Below are 15341 nucleotides of genomic sequence, written 5' to 3'. Positions count from 1 at the left end.
CTAGTTCTCCCTGTATTCCATCAGATCTAACCTTGCTAATCAGTCTCCCATGGGGAACCTTGTCAAATGCCCTTCAGGACAGCAGCTTCCTACTGGAAAGGACATTAGTGATCCAGTTCAGTTTTATTCCTGTCAATCAACAATTGTTTCCTGGTCAGCATTAGACTTTTAGTTCCAGATTTTTATTGAATTCAGATTCCAATATGATTTGAACCCAAGTTCCCAGAATATTTGGGTCACTGAACTCAAAATGTTAATTCTGATTCTCTTCACAGATGCTGCCAGACCTGCTGAGCTTTTCCAGCATTTTCTGTTTTTATCCTCAGAATATTACCTGCATCTCTGGATTATTAGTCTAGTGATGAAACCACTAGGTTATTGCCACCCTTCGTCTTCATAAAACAAGACAGTGAGCTATTGCAAAGATTATATTAGGAGCATTGAGGAGTGGGTACCGATCATATCCATTTAGCTTGTCAAACTGTCAAAACAGCATATGGCCAGCATCAGTGATTTTAGTGCAGCTCCATTACATTAGCAATATCACTGTAAGTTCAACTCCAAATGATCAATATTCATTTTCTGAAATAAGACGTTGAAACTTCAGAACAGCAGCTGGATCAGCGATGTGGTGAAAGTTGGATAATAACGTAACCAAACTCCTCACCATTGAAATGGAAAACTACAGCTCATTCTTAAAGCAATACAAGGTGCACAGGAGTGAGAAAGACTGGAGACTATCACTGTAGTCCACCTGGTCAATGTCTCACAATCATTCCAAAATTCTGCTACCATTCTGTCTGTCTATCCATTCATTTCCATATCCTCATTGAACTTCACCTTGAATTTACTGATCCAATTAGACCCGACTATTTGGCTGAACAGCCCATTCTATGTTTGTACATGGGTGTCTGTGTGTGCACATATAGCGTCATAGAGTCCTACAGCATGGAGACAGGCCCTTTGACCCAAACTGGGCCATGCCAAAAATGTCCATCCACCCTAACCCCATTTCCCTGCACTTGGTCCATATTCTTTGAAATCTTTCCTATCCATGTATGTGTCCAAAATGCCTTTTAAATGTTATTAATGTACCCGCCCCCCCAACCACTTCCTCTGACAGCTCATTCCATATGCATATTACCCCCTGTGTCTGTGTGTGCGCACATATGTTTGTGCTTTGTGTGTATGTGTGTGCACACATGTGTGTTTATGTGTGCACAAGTGCATGAGGGTGTGTATGCACCTGTGTCTGTGTCTGTGTGTGTGTGTGTGTGCCTCATTCGATCTCAAAGGGGGCCTACCCGTTCTGAATTTGAGATTTCATCAGACACAATGCCTCTTCTCCCTCACGTGGTTTAGGAAATTCAGCATTTCCATAAGGACCCTCACCAACCTGTACAGATGCACCATAGAAAGCTTTCTATCTGGATGGATAACGGCTTGGTAAGGCTCTGTCTGGGACAGTAAGAAACTGTAGAAGATTGAGCGCACAGCCCAGACCATCCCAGAAGCCAATTTCCTTTCCAATCCCCCAATCTCCATCTACGCTTCTTGTTGCTATGGAAAAGCTGCCAACATCATCAAAGACCCCTCCCACTCCAGGAGTGCCCATCAGAAGATACAGAAGCTTGAACACACACACACACACACCATTGAACATGTACAGCTTCTTCCCTGCTGTTAATAGACTGCTGAGTGGGCCTCTCTTATGTCAAATCCAATGTTGATCTTGCTTTGTGTACTCCTGTGCAGTGTAACCTGTATCTAAGCATCCTATGATCTGTATGTCCTTGTTTGCTATGATCTGCCTGTATTGCTTGCAAAACAATATTTTTCACTGTACTTAGGTACATGTGTCAATAATAAATCAAATCAAATCAGAAACTCTGTAAAAAACATTTACAGTCACACCACATATCACACTCTGATGCAGACTGAGGACCCAGTCTATTTCAGAACCATAATTTCTAGTCGTTGAAATTTCAAGTTTTTAGGTCTTTAAGTGAGGTTACCATCCTAAAATTTACAGTGATTATTTTTCTCTTAATTCTCTGAATAAGACTATTTTCCTGCTCACCGACAATTTCCTGATGAAGGGCTCTGGCCCGAAACGTCGAATTTCCTGTTCCTTGGATGCTGCCTGACCTGCTGTGCTTTAACCAGCAACACATTTTCAGCTCTGATCTCCAGCATCTGCAGACCTCACTTTTTACTCGACAATTTCTTTGAACCATACTGTTTTACCTTGGTCATTCACATTGCTTATACCTGTCACAAAGACATGGAAAGTGTAAAGGAACCCTTGCCAGGAAGGTGATGAGTTTCAGTCATGCTCTTTCTCCAGCTCTCAGCATTTGAGTCAGAGAATCTGTGCTTTGGAAGCCAACACTCCAATCTCGTTTGTTGTTAAAAAATGTTACAACGCTCTGAAATTCCTGACAGGAATCACGCTGGCTGCAGTGATCCCATGGAAGCTCTTTGAAGGAGTGGAAATAAAATAAGCAAAGGACTTCATTAACTTAATCTTTAATTTGACAAAAATGAGATTCAGAAGATGATATTTGTGCCTTCTCTGGACTATTCTAATAATTACATGTTTTTACACAAAACAGTGTCAAAACTCAAAAGTAACCATTGAAACTAACCGGAACCAGTTTTAAAAGAAATCTAAATAAAAGCAGAACGTCTTCTCAAATCTGCGTCAGAGATGCAATCAAATCCAGTGTTGTACTGGGATGATGAAGGCTTCATAAAGAATTGCTTTCTGATGGGATAATTGGGTCAATGCTACTGGAGTGAGACGTGAAAAAAACATCAGACTGAGGGGGATATCATCAAATTGCAGCTGCTTGAATAGTGAGGGGTGACTGCAGCGATTTTGAAAATAGCTCTGAGTAAAATGTGAGACTGCTTTGAAATATTCTATATTTATTTTATTTCAAATTGCACTCTGTGTGTGTGTTTTGTGAATGGTGAATTGCTTTCCCTTTCTTAAGCAGTGCATCATTCTTTATAAACTAGCGCATAACTGCAAGGTTCATCTCTCATCAAATATCACAATGTAGCTGAACTGACAGCAACCAATCTCTGTCCTGTAGATGTTCCAAGCTGACCTAATCCAAGGTGACAGTTGCAATTTATGTTTTTAGTTATTTGTGTGTGACGTGCTCCTGAAATGGAAGAAAACCACTATCTGCTTGAAGAGTTTTGAGGAGATAATGAGGTAGACAGTAAATGCCTGAATAAAACTCCAAATTAAGTGAAAGATACGGTATGGCGCAATTGCAAAGACAATACTGAGTTACATTTCCATCTGTGAATGCTCACTAGTAATCGCTGCATCACAAATCATCTTGCACACTGCACTTAACTCTGTCCAATATATACTGTGGAAAGTGTAAAATGATTTGTGTAAAGACAATTTATAGTGAAGAGAAAGAGAACAATATTTTTATTTTGAACATTTTCAGTCTTGTATGACTCTCCTTCAGACCTTTTTCAGTATATCAGACTGGAAATGTTAACACTGCTGCTTTCTCCAAAGATGCTGCCAGACCTGCTGGTTTTCTCCTGCACTTTCTGGTTTTATTTTTGATCTGCAGCATCTGCCTGGACTTTGCCTTAAAGACATTTACATTTTGCGACTATAATGTGACAAGCAAACAGAAAGCATTTCCAGTTTGGGAAAAGTTTGCAAAGAATTGAACACTAGTTGGATATTCTTATTTTCTGACTGTTAATTATTTTGATGCATTAACAGGACAATTAGCCAAATCGTTGGCTCAAGTGAGAGGACTTGAGACCATCGACGGGCTGAGGGGATACAAGTTCTTCCTGCAGCTGCCTGAGCTGCAGTGCGTGTAGCAGCAATGGCTACTGGAAGCTGCAGTGAGGTTTGGAGCAGGTTCTGGGGGCCACATGCCTCCTTCTGATCCGAACTCGGATTTGTTACGGTTGAGTCCACAAAATTCCTTGTTGCAGAGAATGGCCTCCAAGCTTTGCCTTAGCTCGTGTTGGATTCCTCAACGTTCCTGGACATTGATCGCAGGCTTTCTGTCGATTTTGAAAGCACTTCCTTGTGCACCCTCTTTGCCAGGCCACATCATTGAAGTCCTCATCGGAGTCCTCTGTAGCAGAACGGAGTGGGTCACGACCCCCTCTGGATATTGGGCCCCTGCACTAACTGTGTCCCCTGCTCAGAGATGACTGTCACTCATGCCTGATCCAACCTCAAAAACATCCTCTCGGCTACACACAGTGTCAGCGAGAGGCTGGGAATGTGAAATCAACAGGAGGTGCTGTGTTGGCATCTCTTGTTTCTGTTCCTCTGTAGCCTGGGTCAGTGCTGCCCCTTTAATGTTCAAAGACTTGGACAGAGGCCCTGACTGGAATGTAACCAGATGGGCCGATGATACAAAGGGAAGGTAAATGATGTGGAGGATAGCCCTAACAATCTGCAACGGGGTATGGATGAGTGAATGAGCGAAAATGAGAGTTTGTTCACTTTGAGAAGAAGAACAGATAAGCAGAATATCTTTTTAAATGGATTTGGAGATGCCGGTGTTGGACTGGGGTGTACACAGTTAAAAATCACACAACACCAGGTTATAGTCCAACAGATTTAATCGGAAGCACACTAGCTTTCGGAGCGACGCTCCTTCATCAGGTGATAGTGGAGGGCACGATCGTAACAGTATTTATAGCAAAAATTTACAGTGTGATGTAACTGAAATTATACATTGAAAAATTGATTGTCCGTTAAGCCTTTCATCTGTTAGAATACAGTTATAGTTTCACTTCACTGTGTTATGATCGAGCCCTCCATTATCACCTGATGAAGGAGCATCGCTCCGAAAGCTAGTGTGCTTCCAATTAAACCTGTTGGACTATAACCTGGTGTTGTGTGATTTTTAACTTTTTAAATTGAGAGAGACAGAGAGACTGCAAAATGCTGTGGTACAGAGGGATCTGGGTGGCCCAGTCCATGGATCACAAAAAAATTGACATGCAGGTCCAGGGGGAAATGAGGAGGGCAAACAAGATGTTGGGGTTTATTGCAAAGGGAAGTAACAGTATAAAGATTGGGAACTGCTGCTATGATTGTACAGGGTATTAATAAGATCACTCCTGGGGTAATACTGCATACAGTTTTGTTTTCTTTGCATGACGAGGGTAGATTTTCATTGGAAGCAGTTCAGAGGAGGATCACTTGGCTGATTCCTGGAATGTAGGGGTTGCCTTTGGAGAAAAGGTGGAATAGGATGGTCCCATACTCAGGGGAGTTGAAAAGAATGAAAGGTGATCTTAGAACATAGAAAAGTACAGCACAGAACAGGCCTGTAGGCCCACGATGTTGTACCGAAGCTTAATCCTAATGTAAAACATAGTAACTTAACCTACACACCCCTCAACTCACTGCTCTCCATGTGCATACCCAGCAGTCGCTTAAATGTTCCCAATGACTCTGCTTCCACCATTCAACACATTCCATGCATTCACAACTCTCTGAGTAAAGAGCCTACCTCTGACGTCTCCTTTATACCTTCCTCCTAATATCTTCAAACTAGGACTTCTCGTACCAGTCCATCCTGTCCTGGGGAAGTCTCTGGCTATTGGCTCTATCTATTCCTCTCATGATTTTGTACACCTCGATCAGGTCTCCTCTCTTCCTCCTTCTCTCCAGAGAGAAAAGTCCGAGCTTATTCAACCTTTCTTCATATGGAAAGCCCTCCAGTCCAGGCAGCATCCTGGTAAACCTTCTTTGCACCCTCTCCAAAGCCTCTGCATCTTTCCTATCTTATTGAAACATCTAAGTCACTGTGAACAAAGGAGGACAGTGTAGAACCTCAGAAGGACATAATCACGGGGAAGTCAGCGAGTAAGTAGCAGATGAAGTTCAATGCAGAGAAGTGCTTAGATTAGATTAGATTACTTACAGTGTGGAAACAGGCCCTTCGGCCCAACAAGTCCACACCGACCCGCCGAAGCGCAACCCATCCATACCCCTACATTTACCCCTTACCTAACACTACGGGCAATTTAGCTTGGCCAATTCACCTGACCCGCACATCTTTGGACTGTGGGAGGAAACCGGAGCACCCGGAGGAAACCCACGCAGACACGGGGAGAACGTGCAAACTCCACACAGTCGCCTGAGTCGGGAATTGAACCCGGGTCTCAGGCGCTGTGAGGCAGCAGTGCTAACCACTGTGCCACCGTGCCGCCCACGGTGATACGTTTTTGAAGAGATGGTATAAAGGGTATTGCTCCAAAGGGTATGCAGGAGAAAAGGGGAACTGGGAATACACGTGCATAACTCATTCAAGGTGTCAGGGATTACAGACGGAGAAGTTAACCAAGCATCCTTGGCCTTAATAATAGAGACATAAAGTATAAGAACAGGGAGGCTATGTGTATAGTTCTGGGTGTCACAAGATATATAACCAGCACTATGGGACTAGGAGTGTGCTGGTTGATCGAATATTCCGGTTGATCGAGAGGTCCATGTAATCAATATAAAACACACACTCGGTAATAGAAACATAATGCAGGGGGTGTACACATCACTATTATACTTTATTTATGGCATAATCACCGAAATAATAATGCAACCTTTCTGTAAATAAAACTTACCTGCAGACAGCCTTCTCCCTCAAACCCTCAACGCACTATTCGGACATCATGATGATGCAGTAAACTGCTGGGATTTCCGGGGGATAATGCCAGTTTATCAAGAGTGCTGGTTCATAACATCCCAGTTATAACAAGGTTTGTTGTATTTAATATTGGATTGGACAGAGTTTTGCTTGACCAGGAAATTGAAGGGTGTGGGGGAGTTTAGACTGCAACTAGGTCAGCCGCGATATTATAGAATGGTGGATCAGGCTCACTGGGCCGAATGGCCTCTTACTGCTTCTGTTTCCAATGGTATTGAGTGGTGCTAGGGCATTGGGCTCAGGGCTATTGCCCACAATGAACAATGCAGTCAGCTTCAGCAGTAAAACACTGGTGTGCTGCTCACTGCATCTCGATCAATAGTTACATGATAATTTTATATCAAAACCTCTCCCTGTCACTGCATCTGTCTTCCAGGACAATCCTACTGAATTTCTGTTCTCTTCCAAATCAGTAATGTGGGAGAATCTCAGGACTGGAGACTTTAAAAGGGCTTGCAAATGATCAAGGAACCAGGATGTGACAAAATAAAAGGAGGAAAACCACCACAGTGCCAGAGGGTCACCATCTCATCAGACAGTGATAACTGGCGTCTAGATTAGAGTGGTGCTGGAAAAGCACAGCAGGTCAGGCAGTAGCCGAGAAGCAGGAAAATCAACGTTTTGGGCATTCCTGATGAAGGGTTTTTGGCCAAAACTTCAATTTTCCTGCTCTTCGGATGCTGCCTGACCTGCTGTGCTTTTCCAGCACCACTCTAATCTAGACTGCAATGTAGAATATGACCAGTAGCTGGTTAGGTATGGGAGTGCAGCAGACTTTGTGAGGAATGATGGTCACTGAATTCCCAGAGTGGACCTGATAGTTGAGCAATGTGTTCATATATCAGTTTGAACCTTCAAATAAACTGAACCTATATAGAGTTAACCATTCCTGAGTGTGTGATGAGTGAGTTTGTATGAAGGAATGCAGAAATACAATAATCTGTAACATTGTATAACTGCATGTAACACACAATTTAATTCAGTGAGAAAGACATCTCCCATTCCTATCTCAGCAACGTCCTTCAACCCCATACCCTCTGAGACATCTGGAACCCTCTAATTCTGGCCTCTTCTTGCATCCCCTACTTCATAATTGTTGGCCATGCCTACAGCTCTGCAATCCCCTCTTTCCACCTCTCTGCTCCTCCATCTTCCTTCAAAACACTGCTCCAAATCCTACTTGTCGGAGCAGGCTGATCTAATATGGCTTTATGTATTTGGTGTCATATTTTATTTCCCTGCTCCTGCAAACTGCTTTGGGATGGTTTATTGTATTAAAGGCGCCATAGAAATGTAGATTGTCAGGACAGATGGGGGTAACAATTTGTTAGATATTGTGGCTGAGCGTGGCTTTAGAGAGAATTAAGAGGCATGAAAGTTGCATCTCTCCCTCCAGCTGCAATTAAAGTCCAGTTGTATTTAAAAACATGAGCAGATAATTAGATTTACCACTTGTCAGTGCTGTCATCGATCACATTAAAACTTACAGTAATTGGAAAGGCTGCGAGGCTAAAGCAGTCTGAAAGGAGACTCGATGTCCAGCCACGAGTTCAGAAATAAATAAAAACAAAGCGTGATCTCCACTTCTCACTTTGTCAGGCGTCTGAAGGAATTTTTCGCATAGATATAGGGAAAGAGCTGTGTTGCTTCACGCACTGTAAGCCAGTTAGGAACAGGGAAAGTCTTCCAGAAGGGGCTGAATGGCCACTTTGTGAGCTGGGATCATTCTGTACCCAACAAGCACCACAGCTATTCAGCGGACAGAGGCAGCCTCACCACTTCCAATGGTGAACAGAGTCACTTCAGCACATACTTTCCCTGCTCTCTCTCTCTCTCTCTCTCTCGGGAGGCAGCAATGCAGTGATGCAAGAGGATGTTTCTGATGACTGAACTAGGTTTGGAGTGCCTATTGTTTGTTCAACTCTGAAATACCAGCGGTAATTGTACAATGGAGGTATTTTTCAGGTTGTGAAGAAACTGATATCTCTTTAACCAAGATCACTATGTGAAGCTGAAGCTTTATACACCCACAACATTGAAAAGCCTGGTGTGGAATTAATGTCACTGCACATTCAACCTCTCTCCCCTTGCCTGGGGCATGGTGACCCACTGGTTAAACCACCAGCAGTCATCCCTCTCTAGTGAAACAGCAGCCCTGTGATCCTCTGAGATTATGGCGACCCTAACTTGAACAAAGTCGATTAACTTTAAAAGCTAACTTGAGCTTCCTGACGGTGCCCTGTGGGAGGTGGGAAGTCAAGGTGTGTGAATGAACAATTAGCCCTTAGCTATCCACAGTAACACAATCAGCCAGGAGACCTGAGAAACACACTCTCGCTCCCCCCACAGCCAAAGGTCAGGCTCATTCCCCCTCACAGCCAGACGTCAGGCTCACTCCCGCAGTCAAAGGTCAGGCTCACTCCTGCAGTCAAAGGTCAGGCTCACTCCCACATCGACTCACCTTCTCCTCAGATGCTGCTGTGCTTTTCCAGCCCCCACCTTTTGAATTTGAGACTGGGAGGCACAGCCTGGGATTCTAGTGGAGGTGGCTTTAATTGAGGTAAGGACAGTGACCTCCCCTGCACCATGAATATTCCTGTTGTTGTGTGATGCTTTTACAGCATGGCAGAGCTGACAGCAGATGTTCCACTGGGGAAGGCCTTCCAAGTTAATGAAAGCTCTATGACTGAGCCTCATTTGGAGGGCCCCTGTGCAGTAGCATCTGGCTGTGTCCGTCTCTCTCAGCAGGATCAGGCCAACCTCCTCATCCCATCCTTTACTGGGCAGCAAACCCAGGGCAGGCCCAGCTGATGGGCCCACTTCCTAATCAACCTGTTCAGACATAATATGACACAACCTCTGGGTGCCCTGGCCCAGAGGTAGAGACATTACCACCGTGCCACAGAGCCCTTACCTGGTCACGTCGTGTAAAAGTGTGGCACAGCTCCAAGTCAGCAGGATCGTGACCTGGAAACAATGTTGAAACTTGGAGATTTTTCACATGGAGAATATTATACCTATTGCTTTAGAAAACCATCCAGAATACATGATTGAAATTAATTTCATTTCTGATTGACTTGGCTGCTTATTCCAGTCTTTCTGAAAATTAATCCCTGTCCCCTCTAAAACCACACTGCTTTTACATGCATCTGACTTCAGCATTTGTACAGGCTACCATTGGGGGAAGCGGGGGAGGTGGGGTCTACACAAAGCTCCTGTTGAAGTCTTAATACGTTTCCTATTTAATAATTCTACCCAAAATGTTTCAACGCTTCCTGAGTTTCCATCATAGGTATTTTCTAATCAACCTGCTCAGATGTTATCATACTGCTGCAGAGTAGGTGGGACTTGAACCTAGGTCTCCTGGTCCAGAAATACAGACACTACCACTACACCACAAGAGCACCCCCACCCCTTCCCTCCCCCAACCTTTTATTTGTACTCTATTACAGCAGTGGTTTCATCTTACTGACTGAGGTAACAGCTGCTGCACCGTTTTACTCGCTTCTCCTTTAGACTGTATAATCCACGATATTTAGTTTCCAGGCTTGGTCAAATTCAACAAACTGTATTTGGGATTACACTTCACTGATTCATTGATCTACATTTGTGGGATTTGAGTCTGGTTTGTTTCTCTGAGTAAATTCTCTGAGTTAATGACAGAGACGCAGTGTGAACTAAGGGGTTGGTAACAATAAGCTGTAATTTACTTTCAATAGCTGTACCGAAGATGAATGGTCTTTTATTAGAATAATCGTTGGAGGTCTAAGAATCAATTTTCACAAATGAGACTTAAAAGATAGTTTAAGAGAAACCAAAAGAACTGCAGTTGCTGTAAACCAGAGACTAAAATAGAAATTGCTGGAAAAGCTCAGCAGGGTCTGTGGAGAGACATCAGAGTTAACATTTCAGATCGAGTGATTCTGATTTCTCTCCGCAGATCCTGCTGAGCTTTCCCAGCAATTTCTGTTTTTGTGCTTATCAATGGGATAATGAACTACATCTGACGTCTATAAAAATCGGGCTCTGATGACGTTTCAGCAGCATTCTGATATATGAATAAACCAGCACTTGGCTCTGGCCTTACCTCTGGTGCGATGTAGTCCGGGGTCCCGCAAAAAGTCCGCGTTGTGGCGTTGTCGAATATGCCCTCCTTGCACATGCCAAAATCTGCAATTTTAATATGTCCCTCGGCGTCCAGCATCACGTTATCCAGCTTTAAGTCTCTGCAAACATTTAAATGTGGATGAAACAGTCTGAGCTTCATGTAACTGAGGTCAAGCCCACTGTCAAGGGTCACTGTCAAGGGTCACTGAGACTGTAAACGCCAGGAATTTTGTGTTCTGAAATCACACACTGGTCACAACAATTTTCTTCAACAAGACAAGGAATCCTAGAATGCAGGAGGAGGCCATTCAGACCAGTTTGTCTGTCAATATAAACCTCACAACTGCTGGGAAAAATGACACTGCTTCTCAGAATGCTCTTTAAGAACAGTGACCACCTCCTCTGGTCTGGTTGATACGTGACATCTGTCCTGCACCAAGTTGGCTAACACTTTACTGTCCTCTAAATGGTCAAGTGGTTGTTCCTAAACATACAATGCATTTTAGAGCTGTCCAGCTTCCACGAGTAAAGATTTTTTTTCTAAGAAAAGCTTCATTATTTAATCTTTTTCATATTTCTTCGGTAGGAGATCCAAATAGGAATGACGGTAAGATCGCGGAATATGTGAGCCCCAGTTAACTGATTTCATAGGAGTGCATTAGAGAGGGTAAATGTTTCAGGAATCCTTCTGAAATCAATCTTTGTATGCTAACGTGATGGGCATTTTATATTTAACAGCTACTGATGGAGAGGTCACAATATCCCAAGACTCAGTAAGGAAAACACCTGCACCTTAACTTTATCCAAAACCAGAGTCACTAAAGCGTTTTAGCTTCAGGAAGAAGGATGTGGGAAACATGCTGACAGCTTCCAACATGTCTGCCCTTTACTGGGAGATAACGCAGAGCAAACTGTTCCCTTTCCTGAGGGCCTTCTGTATCAGTCATGAATCATAGAGGTTAACAGCACAGAAAATGGCCCTTCACCCCATTGAATCTCTGCTGGTCAGAAACAACCACCTAACTATTCTAACCCTATTTTCCAGCACTTGGCCCATAGCCTTGTATGACTTGCACATCTAAACACTTCTTCAACGTAATGACGGGTTCTACCTCTCCCACCATTATAGGCAATGTGTTCCAGATTCTTCCCACCTTTTGGGTGAAATACTTTTCCTCATATCCCCTCTAAACCTTCCCTTAAATCTATTCTCCTCTCCCCCCCCATTCCCCCACTCCTTGATTCCTCCACCAGGTGGAGAAATTTCTTCTGTGACCATCCTAATAATGACCCTTCATAATTTGATGCATTTCAAACATGTTCCCCTTCAGTCTCCTCTGCTCTGAGGTAAACAACTTGTCTGTCCAATCTCTGAAACTCTCCGGCCCAGGTAACATCCTGGGAAAGTTCCTCTGTGCCTGCTCCAGTGTAATCACATCCCTCCTATAATATAGACTCCAGAATTGCATACAATACTCTAACAGTGGTCTGAGCAATGTTTTATACTGTTCCAGCCAAACCTCCCTGCTCTTCAACTCAATGCCTCAGTTCATTAAGAACAACCGTCCCATATGCCTTCTTTACTACTTTATCTGCCTGTCTGATTACCTTAAGGGGCCAGTGAAAATGCAGGCCAGATACTCAGTGCTTCCCAGGGTCCTACTGTTATTCACGTATTCCGAAGCTTTCCTTGTCCTTCCAAGTGCATCACCTCACATTCATGTGGATTGCATTTCATTTGCCACAATTAAAATAAAATTATTTGTATTCGTTCCCTTCCTTATGCCCTTCTGCATCAATCATATATATTAGATTAGATTAGATTACTTACAATGTGGAAACACACAAGTCTACACCGACCCGCCGAAGCGCAACCCACCCATACCCCTATATATACCCCTTACCTAACACTACGGGCGATTTAGCATGGCCAATTCACCTGACCTGCACATCTTTGGACTGTGGGAGGAAACCAGAGCACCCGGAGGAAACCCACGCAGACACGGGGAGAACATGCAAACTCCACACAGACGGTCGCCTGAGGCGGGAACTGAACCCAGGTCTCTGGCACTGTGAGGCAGCAGTGCTAACGACTGTGCCACCGTGCCACCCACGAGATCCCCTTGAAAGGAAATCCATTTAAATTCCAGGCATTATAACAGCAGCCACCCAAACACCAAGTCAAGCAACTGTAGAATGTTACTGTGCTGCACCTAAAATTCCCAAACTCAGGAAGCAGTACATCAAAGGAGGAATCCTGCACAGATGGATATTTTCCCTTAAAGCAGGATATTGTCTTATTTTTACCTTGTCCGTCTCTTTCCTTTAGATATTTTCCTAATCAACCTGTTCAGAAATGTTATGACACACTTCTGCAGCAGGGGGGACTTCAACGCAGACCTCCTGGCCCAGTGTTACCACGATACCACCCTTTGTTTTCTCATCTATTGCCATTTTCCCACTAAGCAACAGGTCTGAGTGATGGATATTGTTTGATATTATTGAGTGAACAGTAAGCTGCAGCATTTTAAATCATATTACCCTGTGACAGCGCATGTAGAAACTGTGGACAGGCTTGTAATCATAATCTCTGAATAAACTCTGGCTCTCTCACCTATAAATAATCCCCTTCTTATGCAGGAAGAAGAGTCCCACTGCGATCTCAGCTGCATAGAACCTGGAAGACAGAAAACAGGAACAATCAGCCATGAAATGTCCAAATATTCCACATTTTAAATTTCAAATCTTTCAACCAAAATGAATCATCATAGAATATTCTACTTGAAGTTAGAGAAAGTTTTTTGTCTAATTTTGCAAGTATTAAATGGTTTTAAACTGCCTTCAAAAACTACTGAAAATACAACTACTGAAACTGACACCCGGAAGCGGCAAGAACAAACCAATATAAATACCGGAAGAAACATCAAAGCAGTGCTTCACACGAGGCTCCAACAGCACTGATGATGTTCCCTAGCCAGGGAACGAAACGTTTGCAGCAAAAACTTCCAGCTCGGCGAGCAGAACCACAACAATACAACAATGGTCAATGAAACACGATAGCCTTACATTTTACACTGAAATGGGGAGAGAGGAGGCGGGGGGAGGGCGTGGTTAGGTGAGAGATAATCCCATTTATCTCTCAGCCCCCCGGCCCACAAGCCTCATTCCTGCTCCTCGGATGCTGCCTGACCTGCTGTGCTTTTCCAGCACCACACTGTTGACTCTGATCTCCAACATCTGCAGTCCTCCCTTTCTCCTGGGGAGGGTTAGATGGCATAGGTTAGGGGATGAGGAGTCAGTGACGGGGGAGGGGTGAATGCTTTGATATGATTTAACGTGGTCACATTTATCTGAGTACAGTGAAAAATGTTGTGCCTGCAGTTCTTGGCAGATCATAGCATCCAAGCACATAAAGATCATAGGGTGCTTCAACAGAGCAAGGTGGACACGGTTATGGCTGCACAGGAGGTGCAGAAAGTTGGATCACCATTAGGTTTAAAATTAGAGAGGTACATCAGTGTGTGTGTGTGTGTGTGTGTGTGTTGGGGTGTGTGTGTGTGTGTCGGGGTGTGTGTGTGTGTGTGTGTCGGGGTGTGTGTGTGTGTGTGGGTGTGTGTGTGTTGGGGTGTGTGTGTGTGTGTCGGGGTGTGTGTGTGTGTGTGTGTGTGTCTGTGTGTCGGGTGTGTGTGTGTGTGCATGTGTCGGTGTGTGTCTGTGTGTGTGTGTCTGTGTGTCCGTCTGTGTGTGTGTTGGTGTGCGTGTGTGTTTCGGGGTGTGTGTGTCGGTGTGTGCGTGTGTGTGTGTGTGTGTGTTCAAGCTTCTGTATCTTCTGCCTGACGGGAGAGTGTGGCATAGATAGATGGGAGAGGCTTGTGGGCAAGGCCACAATTTGGGGGGATTATTGAGTGGAGAGGGGTAAACTAGGTGGGAAGCTGAAGCTTATTATGATCCTACAACAACCGAATACTTTGAGGAGCAGGAATGGGTCGGTACATTTTTCCCTTGACAAAGTTTACTTCCTGGGTCAGAAAGCTCACTGTTTCCTGACCTTGTCATTCAGACTGAATGACACTGGAATACATGAGGAAACGCAGTTCATGTCCCATCACTCCACCACGAAGCGTGTGGCTACATAGACGTTGGAGTTAATACTGAATATTACACTGGAACAGTGAAGCATAAACATGGTGAGAACTCAGCAAGATTCGAACCAGGGAAATCATGGGGAGATGTGCTTACACTGCCTGCGGTTCCTTGAACTTGCCGACTTGCTGAATGTGATACATCAGGTCCCCACCGTTTACATATTCCATCACAAAATACAGGCGATCCTGAAATGGAAGGTGAGAGCTATATGAGCAGGAGAAAATCTCCCTAATCAGCTGCAATCAAATTGCAATATTTGGCAGAATTTGGAGAATACCATTTCCACTAAATATACTCACAAATTTGAACTGCAGAAGAGAAACTAGCCTGAGTCAGATACTGCGTTGTGTCTGTTGTTAATCAGGACAA

At 44.0% G+C, this 15341-nt stretch overlaps 1 protein-coding gene across 2 annotated transcripts in view; it reads right to left on the bottom strand.

The window, feature by feature from the left end:
• The window catches only part of LOC132827915 (protein kinase C alpha type), a 404683-nt gene that overhangs the window by 54191 nt on the left and 335151 nt on the right, over nt 1-15341 (bottom strand). For both annotated transcript variants that reach the window (XM_060844727.1, XM_060844728.1), the window contains exons 11-13: nt 15066-15157; nt 13441-13503; nt 10807-10945 (exon numbers count right to left, since the gene is read on the bottom strand). In XM_060844727.1, coding sequence (XP_060700710.1) covers nt 10807-10945; nt 13441-13503; nt 15066-15157 — 294 coding nt within the window. The remainder of the gene's footprint in view (nt 1-10806; nt 10946-13440; nt 13504-15065; nt 15158-15341) is intronic.

This window comes from Hemiscyllium ocellatum, chromosome 25 (genome assembly GCF_020745735.1).
Source record: "Hemiscyllium ocellatum isolate sHemOce1 chromosome 25, sHemOce1.pat.X.cur, whole genome shotgun sequence".
Taxonomy (NCBI): Eukaryota; Metazoa; Chordata; class Chondrichthyes; order Orectolobiformes; family Hemiscylliidae; genus Hemiscyllium; species Hemiscyllium ocellatum.
The sequence above is the reverse complement of the archived record's forward strand: the minus strand, read 5'-3'. Positions and strand labels throughout refer to the sequence as shown.